Source organism: Grus americana, chromosome 20 (assembly GCF_028858705.1).
Source record: "Grus americana isolate bGruAme1 chromosome 20, bGruAme1.mat, whole genome shotgun sequence".
Classification (NCBI taxonomy): domain Eukaryota; kingdom Metazoa; phylum Chordata; class Aves; order Gruiformes; family Gruidae; genus Grus; species Grus americana.
In genome coordinates this window covers 2,437,091-2,461,378 of record NC_072871.1, presented here as the reverse complement: position 1 = coordinate 2,461,378, position 24,288 = coordinate 2,437,091, and the positions used below count along the sequence as shown (strand labels likewise).

The 24,288-nt window shown below is 45.8% G+C and overlaps 1 protein-coding gene across 7 annotated transcripts in view; it reads right to left on the bottom strand.

The window, feature by feature from the left end:
* CACNA1B (calcium voltage-gated channel subunit alpha1 B) overlaps positions 1-24,288 on the bottom strand; it is a 298,282-nt gene that overhangs the window by 133,068 nt on the left and 140,926 nt on the right. For 5 of the 7 annotated variants that reach the window (XR_008580034.1, XM_054848973.1, XM_054848970.1 and 2 more), the window contains 5 exons: positions 16,753-16,868; positions 7,288-7,344; positions 6,474-6,548; positions 4,386-4,475; positions 294-503 (listed from right to left, as the gene is read on the bottom strand). Coding sequence is in view for 6 of the 7 variants with exons in the window: in XM_054848973.1 (XP_054704948.1) it covers positions 294-503; positions 4,386-4,475; positions 6,474-6,548; positions 7,288-7,344; positions 16,753-16,868 (548 nt within the window). In the remaining variant the exon portion in view is untranslated. The remainder of the gene's footprint in view (positions 1-293; positions 504-4,385; positions 4,476-6,473; positions 6,549-7,287; positions 7,345-16,752; positions 16,869-24,288) is intronic. The other 2 variants (XM_054848968.1, XM_054848969.1) reach the window with 2 other exon arrangements.

The following is a 24,288-nucleotide window of genomic DNA, read 5'->3' as shown; positions in this document are numbered from 1 at the left end:
AGTCCTCCTGCCCTGTTACAAGATTTAAATGTGGTTGAATCTGAACTTTCAGATAATGTTTAGGATGACATTCCCATTTCAAACCAGTATCACGTCCTGGTGGATTTTTTCTGAATTGTATGACTCAATTACTCTTGAGTTACTAGAACTACTCATACAATGCATTTCTGACTCTCCTCTGAGGGAGGCGTAGGAACTCGAAAACCAGACCTCACGGAGATGTGACAGCAGTGCTCATAGCAATCAAAAATGCAAGACCTCATTAGAGGAAAGGTGGAGTCCCTGGTACTCACACAGCGCAGTGGTGAGCTTCTCCGGCTGGTCGTAGTGCACCATCGCGACGCAGAGCGTGTTGAGGGCAACCACGCAGAGGACGATCCAGTAGAAGCTCTGAGCTTTCACCATGCGCCGAATGAAGAACCGGAACATTTTCTCTTTCCTCCTGAAGTAGGACGAGCTCTCATTCTTCCCACTCTTCAAACTGGCACGGGCAAAAGGAGACCCTGGGACAGAAAGAAGATGTCACCACACCACATCCTGACAGGTGAAAGGCTTGGAGGATGTTCCTGGGCACACAGACCCTCTTCCAAGCACCAGAAACACTGCGGAGCAGAAAGCCGGGCACATTGACTATGGGCTGAGCAAGGGCATCTTGCTTGCAATGACATCGTGAGGGATGAAGACTGAGATTTTAAAACTTCATGAATGAATGCCCAGCTCCACCATCTAAAGAAACTGGGCTTCCAACCCTTTTAAGTAATCCTGGTTGTCCCAGTTTAACTCATGACTTTTGGGCTCCTGGTTGACTGGAGGGACACAAAGTACCAGGCACAGTGCTATTTTTGCCCGTGGTGTGGAGCTCATCCTCTTGGAGCTGGGTAGCTGGCAACAGGACAGCTGGTCCCTATTTCTCCTGCTCCAAGGACCAGGCAAAGACTTAGCCCTTACTACTGAGTTTGAGTGAAGCCTCCTCATTTTACTGTCCAATTTCATGTATTTCTACAGCAGAGGGCTCAATCTGTCTCTATGCAACATATTTTGGACGCAGCTACTCGTTTGTGTCTATTCTGCCTAGATCAGCTACATTTCGACTCTGGTCTGAAACCCTGGAAGAGAGTCAAATGTTTTAACAATAGGAAGCTGACGGAAGAAATGATTTCTAATGTAAGCTCTCCCCCTGTGGTAGCAGGGACTGTTCAAACAATGAAAAGGCAATCTCCGGCCAGTGCTGAGGCAGGAGAAATCAGCACACGTTAGTAATAAACGCATGCATCCGTTGGAGTTCCTCAGCAACAGCCGCAGACACTGTTGCAAGCAGGGCAAATCGTGATTGCCGCAGGCTGTCCACTACCTGTTTCACGCTGTGCTGGCACCCCTCAGAAATTGCTAGCGAACCTTGTTTTGAGATGGTTTGTGGCAAGGTAATGTGCTATCGCCCTTCCGCACCATGGGATGAAGCCTCCCAGCAGAGTAGGGCTGACCAGGACACACACCGTCCTGTCTTGGACCAAGCACTGTGAGAGCAGGTGACTTGCATGGGCTGTCGTTGGAGATGGCTGAGTTACACGAACAAAGTGTTCTGGCTGCAGGAGCCAAATTTTTGAGTGTGCTCGCTTACATTTCAACACTTGGAAGAGGTGGGAATCTCACCCCATTTCATCCTGCAATAAAATCGAACACAGCACCCGTAGAATGGATGAAGCATCCAGATGTGACGGCAATGGGTTCTCCAAGCCTCACAGCTACACAAAAGCATGCTGTGCCGTCTCCCCAATAGATAGAAAGCTCTCTGCTTCATTTCACATTTCTGGCCATCCACCAACACGCCAAATGCAGAGCTGGCCCTGGCCAGGCTTTGAACAAACTCCTTGCGGAAACGCTCGGTGTGCTGCTGCTCTGTTAGTTTGATAATCCTCCCTTTGGCAGTTTGAAAAAAAAATAAGCAGCATAGTGCTCATCTACTGCTTTTAGACAATAAAATGAAGTACGGGTTAAGATACAGGCTGCACCATATCGTAATACTGTTTAGAAGGTTAAGACCTTTTGGATATTAAAGCCAGTCTCTGCTCTCAGATTTGCATGAGAATAGTCTGCTGCCCTTTTGACCCCTCTCTACTGATCTTCCAGAAAAGAAAAGCAGCAGTATTTAAACTGATCTAAATGGAGAAAACATCCACTTCTCCAGACTTCTCTGTCTGAAATTCAAGACAGTGTGCTGTGTCTGGTATAGCATAGAGGGTGGGAAGCCAGAAGGAGCCAGCATCTACTGCTGCATGCTTATTAGTGCAGAAAGAAAGGCTGAGAGTTAGGAGGAAAGAAAAGAATAAATGTTAAGAACAACTCCAGAGAACACACTGGGAAATGTTCACCACTATAGAGCTTTATAATGCAATTATAAGGCTCATTGAGGTACTTGTGTTTGAATTAAAAGTGCAACGTGTTCAGTCAACGGCCAGCAAGAGACCTGTCAAAGTCTCTACCACTCTGGTCTGCATCTTCATGTTGCACTCAGTAATTATATTGTTAGTTCTTCTACAGTCCTTATGCTCCCATCAGCAAGACATTATAGGAAACCATCCAAAAAAACCTTTTCTCAAAAACATATTCTTCATGCATAATTGCCCATATGATCTGATTGTTTATGTTATGCAGAGTTTCAGCCTTTTCAGGAGCCTGCAGAAGGATCTGCTTTATCCATTTCTTGTTTTCTGCCTTGTTTCATGAATCAAAATCAAAAACACTTTTCCCAAGTAGGTGAGCCACTCGCAGAAGGTGGAAAGCACTGCTGTTATTTTCCCTGCCATATGCTCCCGAGACAGTTCCCAGCTCTGCATCAGATTATCCACGAGTTCAGATGCTCCGTCATCCGTTGCCACCTGAAATGCTGAATTCAAAGATCTGTTTGCGTGGCATGGGTGCCCAGAGCCTGGAGGGACTTGGATATGAATGCAAAGATCTCATAATTATTGCAAACATGAACAAATGTTCCAAAAATGACCCATTCCTTGTTATCCATGCAGGCATTTGAGCTGCCCAAAATAAAACAAAACAAAAATTCACACAGTTTCTGCATTTTTGCTCTCTTTCAGCAACAAATCTCTCATGGAAGTGTCAGCAGTTTAGCCACAAAACCTGCAGCCTGCTCAGCCTGGGGGATTGTGGCAGTTCAACAGTGGGTGATGGTGTCAGTAACGTGCTAAGCAACATTCATTTCCTGCAACCAGGTCTTCATTTAAAGAGGGGAAAAAAAAAAAAAAACCAGCAGCAGCTGTAATCTCTTAAAATGTTAATGCCAAATTTCCAAAGAGCATTTGAGGCTCTCATGCTTGCAAGCATATATGGACATGTACTCTCAAATGTACTGTTTGTGCTGCTACTCGTATGCATCCAGGATTTGCTGCTTTGTGGTAACTGGGGTGCCAAGACATTTCTTTGGAAGATAATGAGAACATCTGCTGCTTCAGCAGCAAAACAAAATACAGACTCAGACAACAGGGACAGGAATAAGCAAAATAGCTAACTCCAAAGCAGACAGAAAGATGTCACCCCAGACAGCAAGTAAAAACCCACGACTGAAAGGTCTTTCTGCTGATGTCCGAAGAGCTCCCGTTAGACGGGGCGCTGTGTGCTCAGAGCCTGCCCCCCATTGCCAGCCCCTGAGCTGCCTCTGCCTCTCCACCTGGCAACATCTCAGGAGGGAACTGGCTCCCTGTTAACCGCAGAACAAGCAGTACCTCTGTAGCCTGGTGGTATCTTATTCTCCAGAGCTGAAGGTACCAAATTCGCACCATCAATGCTACGCTGTGAAGGGTGCCACGCTCTGCATCAGCGGTATGTGGGGCATTGCATGCACATGGGCGTTTATCTCTGTATCTGGCTTTTAAAACGTGGAGAATTGCTTTAAGACCTTCTTCTCAGGCAAGAATGAGAGAACTAGTGCCACTGCCCAGCATTTCCCAGTAACCATTCACACGGCAAAGGCTGCAAAACCATAGGCTGTGCATGAGTGGCAGATGTGACTTAAGTGTCCACTTCCTCTCCTCCCTGCAGCAGATGAGGCTTAGCAGTATTGTTTGATGTATTTGGGCTTCATTAGCATAAACGAGCATGTTCCAAGCAGAATCACAGTATGGCCAACACAGCATGGATTCTCCAAGCGTTTTGGCAGGGCTCTTTTAAAGGGTGCAACATGCAACAGTTCAGCAGGGCAGCGTGGGGGAGAGGGTGAAGCCACGAAGCCATTTGCTTTGGTAAGTTGAGTGCTGCTGCAGGAGCAGCGATAGTTCTCCTTGAAACCACAGCTTCTGGAGCCGCTCAGAGGAAACGTGGCATGAACAAGTTTAGGTGGAGATCTGAACCTCAGGGAATGCAAAGCCAGTACTCACCAACGGAGCAAATGTCTGTGAAATGGTCCTCACCTTCTTCAGCATGAATCAGGTCATTTTTGCTCTTCTTTATTGCAGCTCTTTTCAACACTGTGTGCAAATTAAAGAGAAAATGCCCCGTGAGCATTCAGAGTGGATTCCCTCTCCCCCTCCCTTCACTCTCCAGGGCCAGCATTTACTTCCCAATGCCAGCTTAAACCTCTCACACAAGGGTAAGTTGGAGCAAATCAGACAACCTACAACCTTGCAGGGCCTCTGCGGGCTTCGTCGGCAGGGTCGTTTATTTATTTAACCTTCTAGATCTTGAAGGTTTGCCAGGCGCAGGTCTGCACACTTACACTTCACCCCAGCAGATGCAGGAGGGTGGGGGAGTCCCTGCAGCTGCTGGACCTTTTAGCACAGCAGAAAGGCTGGGCAGGGTCACTGCATCTTTCCGAGCCCCAGTGGGTTATGAGATGAGTGCTTCTATCCATTAAAAACATTAACTCTGTTTACAGTCTGCACCATTAAGAAGTTAGCATTTATGGTGCTCGGATACAGTTTACCACGGAGCAATGCCTTAAGCAGCAGAGATGCTATGTCGAAAGCAACTGCCACAAATCAGTGAACATACTCTTAGCAGCACTCCCTGGACAATTCCTTCCCTCTGGGGATGTCGTAACTCTTTGAAAACACACTTTGTCCAACAGCATCTTTTGTGGGGAGGGTAAATGTCGCTACACCATGTTACTCGACAGGGAAAGAGAACTGCAGCCTAAGGCTCGGAGAGGTCTGCACCATTCACCCGGTGCACGAGAGGTAACGCAGAAACAGTGTGGACGCCGGGCCCACGACCACCTACCTGCAAACCTTGAGAACTAGCAGAAAAAAATATGTTGATACAGTTTTGTAACAGCTTCAAGACATACAGTAACTAAGCACCATTTGCTATCAGCAGTAAGACACCCCACGGTGTGGTGATACATACTGTTCAGTAGGCACACACAGCAAACCCACTCACTCTGCAGCGACTGCCCTGGGGGTAGGTTTGTACAGGAGGATCCCCTCACCCTACACAAATTTCCCTGCCTTGACAGAGAAACGGATGCACTTCTTCCTCCGCAGCTAAGGCAAGCGTTAGTGCTTTTGTCGCTTCAAAGAAACACCCAGATCATCGCCCAGGTTCGGAGAGGCTCGAAGAGGAGAGGATGCTCTGAACCTGTGGTCTGGATCCCAGGTTTTTTTGGTTTTGTTTTTTTTTTTTTTTTTTTTTTGCAAATAACCACTTTTGCTCTTTTCTTCCCCACCCAGCAGTAGGTTGAATCCTCAGTCCCAGCAATACCAGCTTTTGGGTCCTCAGGCCGCATCTGTCCCAGTACACTTCAGCATATCCAGGGCCATCCCAGCACTGGAACATAACCAGCCCTGGGAGCAGTTTTACAACACTCCCTGGCATGAATTGAGCACCTTCTTCCTTATCTTCCCTCCCCAAAAAACTCTGAGTGTGTTTAGCAATTACGTCGTGCCATCTCTACAGGCACCTTGGATGCGATGTCCCCCTGTTTTGGAGACTGAGGGCAGTTTACCAGCATGGGTGTGGGCTGCTCCACACCAGGTGGCTTCAAGGCTGGGAACATTGCCGGGCTCCTTTAGCTTACTGGTATAGAGGAGCCTTGGTATACCTGGGTCTTTACTCCATGGCCTGCACCCACCTCTAGTTCACTTCCACCACTCAGCTTTTTGGACTACTCTTCCAAACACTCGTTTCAGCTTGACGCTAACAGCCCTGGCTGCACCCACGTGCCGGACAAACTTCCCCAGCGCACACACACCCGCACACACACACGAAGATTTGCCAAGCGCACCTCAGCCCTGACCTTCTGCAGCCCCAGCTCTTCCATCCCCGAGTCCTCCCCAAGCACAGGTCACCAGGTTGGCCACGGTGGGCTAGCAGCCGGACGTCTGATGCCCCAAGGAGCCGCGTGGCTCGGAGCAAGGTGTAAAAACCACCCGGGAAGCATCGCCGGTGACCTGGGCGCGTGGGGCTGCGGGGGAGAAGCACTGCCCCGCTGTGCCGCCTAAGCCCCTGGTGATTTGCAATCCACTCACTGTTGTAGCTGCTGCCGCTGCTAGTCTCTGCCGGTGCCGTGCCTTGTTGAATCGGCCCTTCCGAGGCGGCCCTCCCTGACAGTGAATGGGAGGAGAAAAAAAAAGAGGAAGGAAAGGGAGGGGAGGGGAAAGGAGGAGACATGGGAGGACGAAAGATGGTCAGAAAAGGGAGAGGGAAGAATCTTTAACTGAACTTTGACTGGCTGTCGCATCCTAAGAGCTCATTGGTCTGGAGGCACAGGGAGAGCGGTCCCCGTAGCCTCGCTGCACCTGCGTCCGAAGCTCGGTACCTCCAGCCGTCCTGCAACGCTAGGGTCACACGTCGGAAGATAGGATCACCACACCCTGTTATGTCTTACTGCTTACAAGTAACAGGGGTCTTAGTCTCTTTGTCAAATCCGTTTGGAAACCTCGGTTTAGAGCCCTGCCTTCTCTCGGTCAATGCATTTCTCTTCTGGCATCCGCTCTGCAGCCTACCCCCGCCACAACCTGTGTGTAGACACGGCCAGCCATGCTCGGCAGAGGCTGACGGCTGTCCCTGTCACGCTGCGGTCCCACAGGCAGCGTAGGGACCGACCGACCCCAAGGGCAGATCCCCATCCCAGTGTGGCGTGTCACATAACTGCTCATCATTCACCTGCAACCTCAAAAAGACCCGATACGGGAAAAGGGACTCTTTAGCCCAACTTATGCCAAGTGCATGCAAGAGCGTGTTCCTCACACCCTCCTGGTTACAATGGAAAGCCATGTCAGTGTACAGCAGGTGAACCTCTCACATATCACAGGAGGAAAACTGCACAGCAAAACTACCTACCGTCCAGAGGAGATTTCTCTTCTGCATTCTTGTCCTCCTCTGCCAGCATGACCTCCTCTGTAAAAGGAAAAACAGCGAGGTTCAACCTCAGGTTTACCACATCCCAACTCTAAAACCAGCTGAGCTGGATGCAGCTCACCAGCCTCCTCCATTGCATCACCCAGTTACACCAAATCCATGGAGGAAGGGATGGCTCAGAGAGCCGTGTTTCCTGCCCTATGCCACCCTGGCACAGGGGAAGGAGGCCAGACAAACCACTGAAGACTGTAGCGCTTCCTCCATGATTTCCCTCTTCGCAATGAACCACCCACTATAGTTTCTTTACCCAGCTATCTGGAGAGCAAGAACTTCCTTCAGACCCGAGCAAGACCACAAGGCTCCACAACCAAGAGCATGGTCCCTCACGCTCAGGCATGTTGGAGACACTGTTTGAAGAGTGAAACATGCTCTGCACCCAGTGCTGCTCTTTTCTCTCCATCAAGAAGACCAGGGCTCCAGCCCAGGGGAAACAAATCTCATGGCACAGGGTAAGACAAGCAGGGCTGGCTGCTGCACGTCAGCTGTGCCACATCACAGGGCACAGAACGTCACCAAGCAGCCACTTGATCAAATCTTTGTCCAAATAAAATCCACAAGTAGCCATGTGGGAGTTCTGGCTAGTGCTGTTCAGACTGTGCAATACATGCAAGACCACCACCGTTGGTTTTCCATTGCTGTATAACTCATCTCCAAAATACAAGTTCTTACTTTTCTATAGTAAAAGAATTCAGAAAACACTGAGAAAACCAACCCCCCCAAACAGACTCATTTTTATTTACATGAAAGAGAACCAAATCTCCTGAGGTTTCACAATGCAAATGTCATCACCCGAGTCAATTTGCAGTACACACCACACTGCGACAATACTTGAAACTATGCAGTTCATACAGTCTGAACCACAGATTTTAGCTTGTTGTTGTAAAATTATGTAAGGATTTTCTTCTAAAGGACAATCTAAAGAAAACAAAATATTGAGTTGGCAGCTGGTAAACTGCACACTTCCTTGTATTATTATAAATGATAAATTCTTTCACATGTCTGGCATAGATGTAATTTGGGATCTTACTAAATCATCTGACATTGTGTTCCCAAAAAATTTTGCTTTAAAGTCCATTTAAGCCAGCTTAGATAGAAGGCTAACTTAAAAACAAACAAACAAACAAAAACCCGCAAACAAACAAAAAACAAATCACAGGCCAAACATCAAAGTGTGTAGCTGAAAGCCGTCTGGAAGAATACTAGAGGGATCAGCACAAGCCTTATGTAATCTCTTTATTAATCATCTGGGAGAGAGAGTGAACGATACATTAATAAGACAACAAACTGAGAAGGCTGAAAAATAATATTCAGGACTGAGGAAGACTTGAAAACCAAGCAGAGGATAACACAACAAGAAAATGCAAGCCAGTGCACCAGAGACATGGAAGAGGGTAAGGAAAGCAATGGCACTCAGAGAGGGTTAAAAAGCGTCAGGTGAGCTAACAACTTTAAAACGCATTAAATCCTTCCCAAAACCCACAAGCCAATACAATTCAGGTGTTCTCCAAGGCTCCTTAAAACAGATCAGAAAACTGAAGTGGGCTTTTTTGATAGTTCAAGAGAGAGATCTCTCAAACAGGCACCTCGGAAACCCAAAGGTTCTTCCAAAGTCTTGTCTTGGGAAAAGCTACACTGGTGTTTTGGGGCTAAAAATATAGAAGGAGTCAAACAACAATTAATAATGAATATGGCCGGCCTAAAACTCGTAGAAGGGATGGTTTAGATATGGAGACCTCTTCCCCACAGCAGCTGGACAAAGGGCCTGCAAATGTGAAACGCAAAGCGAACCTGTGCTGGCAGGAGCACGAGCTCAGGATGCTAATACAGCAGGCATTTTCCTGTAGATTTTTTTAAAGCCTACATTGCTTATGGAGTATGATTTTAAAAGCTTTATGACATATCTGAAGATGATATACCCACATCGCTGCGCAGGACTATGCATAAAAATGAGCGTAGGTCCCAGTACCAGCAGAGTCAATAGCGCCACGCAGATGCGTCTGCACTGTTTTGGATCCGGGGATTAGTTCGGTCACCAGTGCTTTGGGGTTCTGCATTTTGAGCTCCTCTGTACAACGCAGATATGGGTTTTTTCCTACACTACATTCCAGCAAAATGCAGTAAAAACTAAAACCATTTGGAGTGGAGTGTACATTTAGGTCTTGTGACAAAGAGCAAGCAGGGAAAGCAAACCCATCCCAGAGGAGCTCTTCTGCCACCCCCAGAAAGAGGAGCTGACTTTTAGACAGCATTTGGTAATTAAATGGACTAATACAAGCTACTGCAGGCAGCAGACACACTGCCATGGAGGTGGTGAGCAAGGAAAGCAATGAGCCAGCAAAGGTCAGAAGACAGGCAGCTGTTCTTCAGGGGCTACACCCAGGCAAGTGCAATGCAAGAGAGCCGTGTCTGCAGAAGGAAGATCTCAGCCAGACCCAGCACACTTACTAGGCAATGCTCTGAGGATTGTTGGTTTCAAACAAGTCTTGTTTAAAAAAAAATAAAACACTTTAGGAAAAAAAGACCCTATTCACTTAGCTGGAAGCTCAGTTCTGCACTCGATTCCTATCAGTGCAGGAAGAAAATCATTGTGCTGGTTCCTTTCAAAGACCTCTAAGTAGGAAAAGAAATTCTTCTTTTCCCCTGTTTATGAGTGGCCCCTTGTTTTGCATGTTCCTGTAATAATTAGTCATGACTCTCCACTGTCCTTTGGGCAGCATGGGAAGAGCAGTCCCAAGTCCCCAGATCACCTCTGTATGAATACATAATCATTGGGGTTTGCCATGGGGTACAGGTGCCATCTGATGTTCCAGTGCCACCCATAGCCCCACTGCCAGACTGAGGTTTCAGAAACCAGTGTGATAAATGTCAGTGGGACCTCAGAATTTGTCAGGTGTGAGAATTGGATATCAACGTATCTTCACCTACAAAGCACCAGCTCTTTTGAGACAACTCTGCAAGCCAGCTGAGCCTTTGCCCCAAATTCAGGGCTCTGAATTGATGCCCAGACATATTTCCATCCATAGATATACCCCACCAGGGCCCAGTTTTACTGTTCCCTTAAAATAAACAAAACCCAGGTTTCACCTGTGCAATTCCCTCAAGCTTGACTCTCCTCCACCATTGCTCCCCAGTTGTCTCCCTCGAGAGAACTCCTGTCTGTCTTGTATCCTCTGGGAATCCGAAGGACCACATCTACCCTAGTGAGGCTTTACACGGTTTTTAAAGCCTGCAAAGAGACAGCTCAGCAGACCAGTCATCATTGCTAGGATTTTTTGTATTTTTTTTTTTAGCATAAGCAGAGGATCAGAAGTTGCATTGCCTTTAGTCATCACTGTAACACAGAGAGTGAAAAAGATAATTAGAATGCCTGAAGAAAACCAGACGGTGCCTCTACATTAGAAGAAATGTTCAATAAAGAGTATCAGATCAGCAACTTCTAGCCTCCAAACAAAGGCGCAGGGTCTTCGCTAGGATGTCAGAGATAGGTGTCTCAGCAGTAAGATTAATTACTGGTCATTAAGTACTGACAACACACAGCATGTTACAGGACTGGAAATAAAGGCAACTTATACTGAGGAACTGGCAAGCTGAACAAAACAGGCAAAGTAGCAGAGAAACATGGTGCCTCTTTGGCATGGGGAGATAGGACATCGTGGTCTCAAAAGTAGAAATAACTCACGTTCAACAGGCAACGGAAGTTAGAAAAAAAAGGAAGAACTGGATTTAACTGCTGAAGCTTCAGACTTGCTAAATAGGAAAAGCAAATAAAAATGCATCCCTTAGAAGAAGCCGTCACACTCTCACAGGGACTCTAATTTGTCTTTCTGGCAATTATCCTCCCTTGCTATCTCACACACATTGCTGCCCTTTTTCATTAATGTAGGTGTCTTTTCCCACAAGGGGCCTGTTGCTCTGTTTCTACAGAGAGCTGAAACCTGAGGTTCACAGAACTTCGTTGTCTCAAGGAATGGCATTCAAGATACAGAGAGCTGGAAGAGAGAGGTTAAACCCATTCCCAAAGCCTGCTTACTCCAGGAGAAAAGAAACACTCAGAATCAGTGCTGTGTGAAAGAGATGGTCTCGGAAAGAATTAAAATGCAAAAGACATGCAACTTGATTAGCTCTGAACTGAAAGACTTCAGTCTCTGAGCAAAGTGTTTTCAAAATGATGTATGTCCTTGTAAGATAAGAGATTCATCTTCAAAAAAGAATATTTGTGGGCTTATAAGCGCTTTGCTCTGTGCAGAGAACTTCTAGTTCTCGGCGCTCTGTTGGAAATGCAGCATGACAGCCTAACAGTTGCTACGGTTTGGAGGAGTTTATTGGAGAGAGCAGTGGTGGCAAAATCATTTGCACAGATTACATTGCTCGGCTTCACCATTTTTTAATTCCTCAGAAAGGCACAATTTCCAATTGACTTGCTACCGCCTTTACACAGAGCCCAAGGAAAATACGAAACGAAGAGTAGAGCCTGTCCCAGCATGCAGCAGGTGGAACAGGACAGGGTTTGCTCGCCACCAACAAGACTTTATTTGACATTGGCTGGACTGAAGAAGAGGCATTTGGGGAAGAGAACTGTTGTCTTGTGCCTAGAGGAGCAACACAATGCAAAGCTTTGCTTTTTACACGGGTATCAGCTGATTTCTAATGGTGGGAAAAGTTGGTCCCTTTAAAGAATTTACTAAAAAAAAAAAAGAAAAGAAAAAGAAAGATAGTTGATTTTTTCCTTCAAGATTAAATTTAAGATTACAGGTCTGTTTCTAACTGATCCATACAGTTCACTTCTAAATGGTACAGAGAGTCGATGCTTATGAGCTTGACATGGCAACTACCATATGAGTTTTTAGCCTAACTTTTGTGAGATGCAAGAAATGATAGGCTCTGATCGTTGCTTCAGGACTGTAACTTGCACTAGTTTTATAAGACTGAAAATCTTACAGATTTGAAGACACAGATTTATAAGTCATTTAAGGTGGAATGATATTTCTTCTTGACATCCTCAGAAAGATTCTACTCAGTTACAATTTTCCTTCTTAATCTTGGCCTCATGATACAGGAATTTTACATGAAATCACTTGTTATCTCATTCGAAAGATTTAAACCCTCCTGCCTACCCTATGTATTCATTCTTCAACCTGCACCTGAGAAATAAATCTAGAAACTTCATACCTGGCCTCTGTATAATCCTAAGTGAAGACAGTCAATTCAAACTCTAAAGAAATTGGCCAGACCGTGGGCTGATTTTTTTCTTTCAAGTCATGCATGTCAAAATTCAGCACTTCAGCACATTATCTGTGTTATAATTTTCTCTTTCATTCCCCAACCCTTTGTTAAGAAGTCATTTGTTAAGCACTTCCTCAATTAAGGCTTCCTGTATTAAGTACAACTCACACAAGTATTTGCACATTAAGATTGTCACTGTTTAAAACACCTTGCTATAGATCCCTCAAGCAGATATGCTGCTGACTGTATCAAACAATCCACATTTAAAACAGCCTGAGCCATGTTTGCTTCAGTTTCTACCACAGCAGCACTTCTGGTGATTTATCAACAGCGAGCCGGCACCAAAAATCTGTCAGCTGTGCCAAGGTACCTCCTTGAAAACTGCACAAGTACTTTTTATTAATATTTTCTTCCTTTTTTATACTCTTATTTTACCACTAGAAAAGATTTAAAAGTACCACCAGGAAAAAAAAAAAAGAAAAATGTCAGAGTCAGTTATTCAAGAGCCAGGCTATTAAAGAAGTTTCATTCTTACAACACAAATCTAAGACAAGTCATCAGACCAGGTCTGGAACACGCTCCAGTCAGACAGCACTCAAGAGGTAGAAAACAAAGACCCATTGTTCTCTTCTGAAGGACTAAACAGGCTACAATTTCAGTATAAGCAAGGGTTGATAGTAAACAACTCCAAAATTCTATCTGAAACACCTTTTTAATGCAATATGTACAGCAAGAGATAATATAACATCATTCAGGTTAGGAGTAGAGAAGGCTGTGAGAAACATTAAAGACTCTCAAGAATCATCAATAAATGATGAGCACAATGTTAAATTAAAATCATTGTTGACAAGTAGGAGGTAGTGTACAGATGGAGGATTGATTTTAGCCACTCCAATACTTTCCTTGGTCCTAAACCAGTTACCGCCCTGGAGGTAAAAACTTGAGCACTCCCGAGAGCAAGGAAACCTCCTTTCCAGCTCCAGCAACTACTCTGAGTACGTAAAACATTACAGAGCAAACCCAATCAGATTGTGTATTAAGATGCCACTTTCTGAATCACTGGAATACAGCTTTCCACTCTTCCTACCTCCTATCAAAAATAAATGAGAAAAAAAGGAACAAACAAAATGCTCAGGGAGGAGACTATAAATGTTAGAAGCCTGGAGAGCCTTCCATGGGAAGAGAGGGGATTGAGCAGATTGGTTCTGCATCCTTTAGAGCAGACAAAATAAGATGAAACAAGGGAGAGCAGAGAAAGAAAAGTAATAAAAAGAAATACGAAGTGCACTCCTGAGCTCTTCCTCTCACCACAGAAAGGCAACATATTTAAAATCAAAGCCAGGACATCCTGTTTGGTGGGTTGGTTTGTTCTTTTAAAATCAAACCAGCTGTTGACATGTGGAACTCCTTTCTACAAGACTCAGTGATGTTAAGCATGCTAGAAGGATTTAAAAACAATTAGATATTTGCATGAATAATAACAAAATCCTCCAGAGTTACATTACAGCGGAATACCAAGAGCTTTTGCTCTTTTTTTTTTTTTAATGCAAACAGGTTATTACATCTCACTGCCCAGGGCTGCTGCAAGAGATTTCTGTACAGGCTGGACTGTCTGTGACCGTCCTCCCTGGGTGCCTTCCTGCCCCCACCCAAGCCGCTTGCCTTGGCCAGTGTCCCACACACAGTCCTGGACAAGGAAGACTGATTATCCAGTTTGGAAATTCATGATCCTTTCATAGCTGAAATCCTGGCCTCTAAAACAGAAATGGGAAATCCCTGTCGACACCATGGTCCCAAATTTCAGCGCCTGAATCTTTAATACTTGATTCTCTGTTTTAGTTGGCCTTCATGCTACCTTTTGTATTCAAAGATTTACTAACACTGCTAAGTTGATTTTAATTATTGCTATTATTCAGCTGTACTAGGAAGCTTTTTTAATATTCCTATTGTATTTTCAACAATGCCTTTAGAGAATGTTTTTATTATTCCCTGATTCAGCTATTTTGCATATACTTTCCTGTTCTAGAAAACCTTCTTCATCTTATGTTATTTGGCGAAATAAAAAGATGGGCATTTTACAGCAGTTTCACTCTATACTGATGTGGCATTTATTCAGCACTGGCAGCACAGAAATAGAATAGCCAGCCATTCCCACAGGGATGCAACGCTGGAGCAGAGATTGGCTGTATGTTTTATAACTTCTCCACCTCAACTTTCAGACAAGTTCAGCTAATGACCTCTGCATAGCTCTTCTTGGCAGAACAAAATGAAATGAAGCAACCCACATCCCTGCAAGGGAATTCTTGTCTTTATTTTACTGATGGGGAGACCAGGAGTTAGAGATGGAGAAATCCCAAAAGCCTTAAAAGCAAGATGGCACTAGAGCCAAGGAAGAACCACGGTGCGCTCTGCTCCAGCCACTGGATAAACCATTAATTAATTTGAATTTGAGGTAGCACAAAAGCTGTAAACAAATGGGAAGACAAATTAGAAATGGAAAGGAAGGTGAATTTTTTTTTTTTTTTTTGGATCCTACAGAACCACAGAATGAAGTGTAACCACACTGAGAACAGTTGCTGTTGGGCAGTCACAGTGAATAAAAGTCCATCAATACAACTGGCACTCAATTGTCACTCTGTATAGCGCTACGGGAAATAACGGGTTCGAGCCACAATATAAACCGATGCTACTTTTTTCCTATTTTACATTTCAATGCTTCAGGCTTTGTCCTCTCTGGCCAGGTTGTCAAAACTCACATCCAGACCACTGCCCTCCTGGGAGGTACCGCAGCCGCCCCTGCAGTGCTCCCTCCCTGCCAGGGGACCTGCAGCAGGGCAGAGCCCCGCTCCCCTGGGAACAAGGGCTGGCAGAGCGCTTCAAAGGAGAAAGAAGCAGCAAAGCAGCGGGAGCCATGTGAAAATGCTCTTCCAAATACTGGCACCCGGGCAGTGCACGTAAAACAGAAGCTATAAATCCAGACAAAGAGCCACTTATATGCAGAATAGCACCAGGATGCTCTGGCCCCTGGCTTGTTCACAGCTTAGGCACGTGCAACGCCGCAGTGAGTTCTGCAATGAGTTGCTGTGAGCATACAATTACTTGCTTGCACAAGCACATTTTAGCACATCAGGCCTCTAGCATCAGTATGGATTTCCAAGCAAGGAACGACGACATGGCTTTCAGTGTGGTGCCAGCCCATGGTCTAGGAGCACCACAGAGTGCCAGTTCTGGCACCGGTCTATCGGCTGACGTCGGGTGAGTCACTATATAACGTTGTACCTCAGTTTCCCCATTTGTAAAGGGCAAGCATGAAGCTGACTTGCCTAGAAAGGCACTTGAAAAATCTATTTGGGAAACCATCACTTCTTTTGCTCCTCATCATTGTTTGAAAAGGCATTTTCACTTTACTCAGATGTTTCGGCTTCTCAGAAAAGCAAGCACAGAAGCACATTAGCCCCAGAAGTTTTCTTGGTGCTATGTGAATGAATTACATTGTGGTTCTGTCAATATATATATCAGCTACTCTATAACGCAGAAAGGTTATTGGTAATCTTTACTGTCTGATAAAAAGGAAAAGAAAAGCATGCTATTTTTTGTTAAATTAGTGCATTTGGGTCCTTGTTAAAGTTGCTCACGGCTTGCAATAAAGTGCAATGTTCAGTTATAATAGTTATAAACCAACGTTAATATGTGCTGGGGTGAGTTTCATACAAGTGATCTCTGTAGCTCATAAAAATGACACTCCAGTGTATTTTACCATCACAGCAAGAGAGGCTTATAAAACAGCTGTGGTGGAAAGTAAATAAAATATATATGACTCGTATAAGGGAACAGTTTCCCCACTGTGGAGACTTTGGGCACTGTATCACTTTTTATATTATACTGTATTAAAACAATTGCTTTGATCTCAACAATAAAGAAAGTTGGCCCAGCTCCTTAATTTTTGGTTAACCAAACTGGGATCTTTTGCAATAACTTTAGTGTGACTGCTCAGAAACCAGCCCAACAAAAACAACTCGTGCCGGCTGGGCCCTTCCTTGTCTTGGGTTACCTCAATGACCAGCAACACCGGGGACTAGTTCTGGGGCCCTCGTCCTCTGCCATCACCAGACTCTACTTGCCACAAAACATACTGAACCAAGATCAAGAGATTTCTCGCCTTACCTGCTTTGAAGATCCACTCCAAGTATCCGTTTAGTTCCCGTTCAATTTGCTGCTGCCTACGGAGTTTCAGGAAAGCTCGACGATTTTCTACCCTCTCTCGTTCTTTGGCAAATTCACTGTGGAGAGAGAAGAATAAGAAAGCACGTGTCACGAGTGGTCAGGGAAAAATACGCAGCCCTTCTTTTGCCTTTCAGACTGTATTCACAAAGCTTATGAAGTCGATGGCAGCAGTAGTGAGTGGAAACCACAGCACACCACATGTTGTTGTCCAACAAACTACTACTTTGTGTAGCTCAGCTGTTTCTCCACCTCTCTCATCCTGAAAGAGGACTGCAGACTGCCATGCCCACACACTTCTTTTGTCCTAGGGCTATTACGAGATCCTGATGCACAACCACATACACCTGTCCAGTCATGCAGTACAAATTATTATCCCCAACACCAAAACCTGTCCTCTGTCTCTCTCCACACCATTCATTCCACAGCAGAATTTCCTCCGGAAGCACAATATTATGTTACAGAGACACCATCACTCTTTTGGTGTTGGAAGAGATCTACTCTTCCCTCTAAGCCTTTCTTCAAGTTTTCCCAGGCTTAAGATGACTTTGACAAACGAGAGCTGCAAGTGAGGATGGGTACTCTGGGGTCAAGGTGAAATAGCCCAGATGCTCTGGGTTGAGGGTAACAATGATCCTGCTATTTGCTAAAATCACACGGAAAGTAAGTATCTTGATATCAAACCATTAGAACAGGACTGTACAGGAGAGCCAGAAAGTAATGTTCATCCAATCATCGCAAAAATCCTGTCCAAGTACATCCTACTGCCTAGTTTGAAATGGTGCTGAGACAACAGTGCAGCCACCACCCTAAGACACCCATCTACTGTTTATGGAGCTCTGAACCAGCCTCTGCAGCCCCTCACTTTGAGCACACACTGGTGTGACTCCCAACAGAAGTTTAATCTATATGGTTAAATGTGGGATGGGGCTTTTGTCCCTCATGTACACCAGCAGTTCATTCATTCTCTCATTTGACATCTTAACTCTGCTGTGTCCTTCAAATCTTCAGTTAACTGTTAATTGTTGCAAACCTGTAGTTAACCACTTTTCTTGACTAATATATCACCTAATTACCTGTTCGTTACCCACACATGTTCCTCAAAAGCCAACAAGAAGCAGGAGATGGGAGGAAGGTGGAAGAATGGAGGGGGAAAGGAGCTGCAAGTGCCAGACAGCTTTATATTCAGTCTACACTTTACCCTTCGAGGCTGACATTTTTGCTTCATTTGGCAGGACTGTCTGACCCACGGAGCAGGGACTGCGGGGAGAACTTGGCTCAGCACTGCGACGCACACCGGTACCAGCCACTGATGTGAGATCTGTCATCAGCAGAACCGTTATCTTGATTTTGGCAGCGCATCCCAATCTCCTGACTCCCCTTCTCCTGTCCCCCACCTGACAACACAGCCCATGACCCCATCCTTGAAACAGAGGAAGCCAAAACATCTCTCCAAACCAACAGCTCCTCCTTGGCATTCGGCATGTGTCTGCCGGGCGATTCAGGATCCTGCGCGTGTCAGCTGGATTGCCGATTTTCTCCCTCTTCCTTTTTAATGTTCTCATTTCTGGTTCAGTGCCCCATGGTTGGGGCCACGGACCTCCTCTCAGTTTTGATTTCTTCCTGGAGAGGGAGGAATGAGATCAGACAGCACAAGGTGACAACATGCATTTAAATTGCCAGACGTGGAGGGGCCACGCTTCCCGCGTTACAGGCTCGCGTCACCGCAAATTTCCCAGAGCTGGGCTGTGCTGGATGGGAGCAGGAGGCAACACACGGCGGGGAGTTTCATGAAGGACTGGAGAGGGCAGGAAGGACAGCAGATGAGCCATGGCACTGCTCCCTCAGCCCTCGGGAGCGACCAAGGGAAAGTTTTCCTTGCAAAGCCTTTCGTCCTCTGCCAGGTCCTATCTGGCCTAAGGAAAGTAAAAGCTACCTAGGACTTGTCCCTTTAATCTCAAATTTAAACACATCAGAAAACGAGGGAGAAACTGTGCCAAGTTGCAAATCTTCAGTAGTTTTTGTACAGCCATGCACGCTTTTCACAAGACATGAGTGAGGAATGTTGCTGAGGTTAAAGCCACCTGCACCCTCCTGTTCCCTGGAGCTGGCAGGTTTGGCCCTGCTGTAGAAGCTGGGGAGGAAACTTCCAGGAGAAGACAGTACCTTGGGTCTCTGCTCATGGAATGCCTTCTGAGTACTACAGAGGTGTAGCAAAATCATCCAGGTTGAAGTCTGGAGGGTCTTGATGTATGGTCTTCTTGGCAGAGGAATGCACCACTTGCTCTTTGCCCTATCTCCAGGAGAGAGCTCTGATGAAGCTGGAACTTGTCAAAAGATTGTGTTTTTCTTTATGAAATGTATTAATAAAAGCATGTGTGTCTCTTCCACTACATTCATCACCATTCAGGAACTGAAACACTCCCCGTTTGCAGCAACTGGAAAACTCCCAGAATTTCTGTTTGAGAGCTTTTCAACAAAATTTTAGAACATATTCAAAGAAAAGGGGGGAAAATTGTATCAAAATGTCATATTTCATCTAAAAACATTTCAGCTGAAGTTTTCCTGTCAGATCTAAATGAAAACACAGAAAGTCCCATGGGAACATTTGGTAGCAGTAAATAAGTTTCCTCTCTTATTCAGCATAATTTCTATTTATGCCACTGACTTGCAAAAATCTCCCAAATCACCAGAAAGGAAACCTGAGCAGGAAATATGCTGCCTTCCATCCAGCTTTACCTCTCTAGGACTTTCATCATAGCTGGTCCTCCACACTTTGGCCAATTCTGGAATGAGTAATAACGTTCACCCGTTCTCATCCTTGGCTGTTGTCAACCACCACGTGCCCCAAAAGCCCTCCAAAATATTAATCTTTCAGCAGTGTCCAGATAGGCATTCAGAGGAGAAAAGCTGAAAGGTCGGTACTCCTACACACAGCACGGCAAGAAGAGACACGGCTTTGGAGGAAGCCGTCCTCTGCCTGGGTAGATGACTACTATGCATTTTAGTTACAACATGACAGTTGTGAATAACTGATTCTATAGAGACAGCAGGAACAAACAGAAATCAAAGAAAGGGCATTCATCATGGAAACCACATGCCATCCAGTCAAGCTCAATGTGTCACATTTTTCATCTCAAGAGTGGTCGGTGCTTAAAGTCACCAGGAAAATGGATGATTGTTGCCTGTCACCTTGGTGGGTGGAAGAGTAAAATAAATCTTGGTGTAAATATGCACTGGAATAGCCACTTCAGGGAAATTCAAGAGCCCCCTCCCAGCCACAAGACAGACAAGGTCAATTCATAAGTAACCACCAGGGCCAGTAACAGACTACAAACCAATGAAATTCTCACAAGTACTTTATCCACGCAGGTCTTAAATTAAAAACACTGTCACAGCAACCAAAAAGTAAACAAAACCTCCCCCACCAACAAAAAAACCTCACAACCTTCATCCCCCGAGTCTCTGATTAACCTTCCCATAGGACAGCAGAGAGCTGAGATGAAGCATCACGTAATGCGTCTCCTGGTCTCGGGTTTCACGGCACACTCCCAGGGCCAGCGACAGCAGACCTGCTGCAAGACTAATCACACCATTAAACCTCTGCAATTCAGGTTTTCTGCTTAGAAAGCAGACAGAAATGCTTCCCACTCACAGGGAAGAGGCAGAGAGAGATGATATAGCGTCACTGTCATTGCTACCACTAATAGTGCTGATGATTAGCAATTCGAAATAACAACGGAGGTAATTAGCTCCTCATTCAGAATAATACCACTGAGCTACACATGATCTCATGAAACCTCAGATCTTAAAATGGGAGAACACCCTTCATCTACTGAATCTAACGCACTGTTCAGCGTGAGCACAAAGAAGCACAGATCTCAGAAGAACTACACCAAGGACTCCTGGAAAGCAGCTGTAAAGAACTTTTGGAATTTTAAGTCTAAAACAAAACAAAGCAATCAGTTTTAGGATTAGCTTCATGTCCAGTCCAAGTACATCAAAGGAACGAGTAAAGTTGAGCCTGGATGGCCTGTGACATCAAGAGACATAGTCCTGCCTGGAGAAATGCAGCCCTCAAGAATGGAGAGGAGCCAGATAATTCAAGTGGGTGAGCTGCTGGCGAAGGAACCAGCCAGGAGTGCAGATGTTTGACTGAGTTACTCACAGGCCAAAACAAATTCTCCAGGTGGAGAAACAAAATTAGCCAAGACAGGAGGCTTAATTTGTAAGCTTTGTTGCTTGAATGTGGAGCAGTGCCCAAGAACAGATTTTATACTTGTCAGCAGCCTGTTAAGCAGCCCACATCACTTGGGAGCAGAGAGGGACAGGCTGGAGGTAGAAGATGGAAAACACCAACTCCTCTGGCTGCCTGACATGCGAGTCGGAGGAGCATCAGTGCGGGAAACGTGCTGGAAGAGTAGCAGTGGTACAAAATCATAGGTGTTGTGCTACTCAGCGGCTGCCTGGATGAGGAGAGGTGAAGCGTTAAAAATTCCTCACTGTTTCAGTCCACCCCTTTTACAATCAGCAAGGAAGGAACCTCAGAAGAACCTTGGTGCCCATTATCCACCTAACTTTCAGTAAGCTTTCAGCAAGAGCAACACCGAGGCAGGAATTTCTGTAAGAGGCTGCAAAAACACTGCAGAACATTATTGCAGAGATAAGAACGTGCACCTGTAGCACCCCAGACATATGAGCATGCTGGATGATAAGAGAGCTAAGATAAATGCAATACTATTTGCATTTTTCCGTAAACCCAAATCTCTTGTGCTCTTGGCAGGCTGCAACCACTTGCTCAGGGGCAATGCATCACTTATGAGATCCTCCAGAGTGCCTTAGGGTAACTTCTCAGCACAGGGACCGCACACAACCCCAAGCCTCCCAGCATCCTGAGAGCATCCACATGCAAGCAGAAGCACTTAATTGCATTTTAAGTGTGGAAGTCCATTTCCTACCATTTCTTTTGCTTAATCAACTGTGAGAAGGAAATAGAGAAAGAGCCTTCAGTTAATTTTTCCTTTCCCTCCCAGGTCTGCTTTTGGTGCTGCGGTTTACCGCCTTGTCCTAATCCAACCAAATCCCAACCGCCTGGATGAAGCCGGTTACAATAACATGGAAGGCAGATTCCTGCTGAGCCAACTCTCCTTGTGCTCCTGCCATTCTGTAGACCCTGCAACACTTGTGTGATTGAGTTTGCTACCTCATACACACAGACCTGCAAAGACCCTCGCGGCTTACTTCACCAGGGTCTGATCCAGTTAATACTCCTAACACTTCATTCACTAACCGTATCAGCATCCATGTGTTTATAGAAAAGCAGATTCTTGCTCCAGGGAAAGAATTTGTTCTGCAGGTTCATATCTCTGTCTTTTGTCTTCCTGGAGAACAGTAAATCTTTGATAAGGGGAAGACTCTGCTGGATGCAACAAAAAAGCCCAACACCTCTATGACTGTAACTGTTTATACAACTAAGGACACAAAGCCTCGGCTATGCTAAACATTTATTTTACCTTCTGCAAACCTGTTCTTTGAGAGGCAGAGGCAGCAAGGGACTCCTAGCAGAAAGAAAAAGAGAGAGCCCATGGAGAGTGAGCAGGAGCGAGATAGACAGTGGGGAGTGGAAAGAGAAAAGCAGATGTTCGGTGTCCTGGATGCAGAGGCAGGAAGAGCCTGGGGACCTGCTGAGCATCCTCACCCCTCCTGCGGGTGCTGATTTAGGGCAGCACAGAGGGAGGCAGGCAGGACACCACATAGGAAGGAGGGTATCTGAAGCATAACAAAGCTCAGGATCTGAGCAGGGACACCATCCTCCCTCGATTCCTGAAGCATTTTGCTTCAGCAGGGTGCACTGTCACTAGGGAACCATCATCAACAGCAGCACCAGTGACTCTTTGAACTCTCTTAGAGATTAAAGGACCCACCTCAGCCCACAACACATCTCCAAGAGCCTGAAAGGGGCTTCCAGGGAGGCAGCAGCAGGAGAACAGCAATCTTGCAGGCATGACGCCCTGAAGGCAAGCCACCTCAAAGGCACTAAACTTCGGTGTTTCTCACAAAAGCTCCTCTAGGAGAGGAGGAAAGGCAGCCACAGCAGGGGCTGAATTATTCACAGCAGCACACAGGAGGCGAAGGGAAGGGACAGGGGAGAAGAGAGAGAGAGCATCATTGCCTTCAGTGCACTAACCTGGGTGGATGCTGGTGAGTTAGAAATATAGGTGGAGGGTAGAATCAAATTTGGCTTAGGAAAGAAAAATATGAAGACAAGTGTAGGGTCCCAGACCCAGGGAGGAATAATTCCAAGCACCAGTACAGGTTGGGGGTTGACCTGCACAGAAGGACCTGGGAGTCTTGGTGGACAACAAGTTCTCCATGACCAGCAGTGTGCCCTCGTGGCCAAGAAGGCCAATGGTACCTGGGGTGCATTAAGAAGAACGTGGCCAGCAGGTCGAGGGAGGTTCTCCTCCCCCTCTGCTCTGCCCTGGTGAGGCCACATCTGGAGTTCTGTGTCCAGCTCTGGGCTCCCCAGGTCAAGACAGACAGGGAACTACTGGGGAGAGTCCAGCGGAGGGCTACAAGGATGATGAGGGGACTGGAGCATCTCTGGTATGAGGAAAGGCTGAGAGAGCTGGGGCTGTTTAGCCTGGAGAAGAGAAGACTGAGAGGGGGCCTTATCAACGCATATAAATATCTAAAGGGCAGGTGTCAAGAGGATGGGGCCAGACTCTTCTCAGTGGTGCCCAGTGACAGGACAAGGGGCAATGAGCACAAACTGGAACACAGGAAATTCCATCTGAATATGAGGAAAAACTTCTTCACTCTGAGGGTGACTGAGCACTGGGACAGGCTGCCCAGAGAGGTTGTGGAGTCTCCTTCTCTGGAGAGATTCAAAACCTGCCTGGATGTGATCCGGTGCAACCTGCTCTGGGTGATCCTAATCTAACAGGGTGGTTGGACTAGATGATCTCCAGAGGTCCCTTCCAACCCCTGCCATTCTGTGATTCCGTGACGAAATAAATGCAGGAGTAAACAGAGAAGCAGTGCAATTTCCGGCTGCCTGGACAAGAGGTGTCATGGCCTGTAGCTCTGAAGATTCAGACTCGAGAGGACATGGCTCAGCTGTGTCCATAGCAGGCACCTCACACCCAGAAGGGCCACAAACAAAATGAGATATCAGCAAGGACATCAGTTTCTATACCACAGCATCAGATATCTTTACCACAGTAAGCCCCAGGAAGACTTTAGGATGCACCAAGGTATGGTTATTCTCATTCACAGACAAAATCCTTAAGTGGGAAAACTAAAAATAATGTGATGCCTCTGCCTGTTTTCTGATTTGAAAATGTGAATATAAAGGCATGTAGGGTATTGTTAAATCACTGGTTTTAAATACCTCTAAAAATCAGGCCCAGGTCACCACTGAACATAGGCAAAGTGTATTGATTAGAAAGTCCATTTGGAACAAGAAGAAAAAGGATG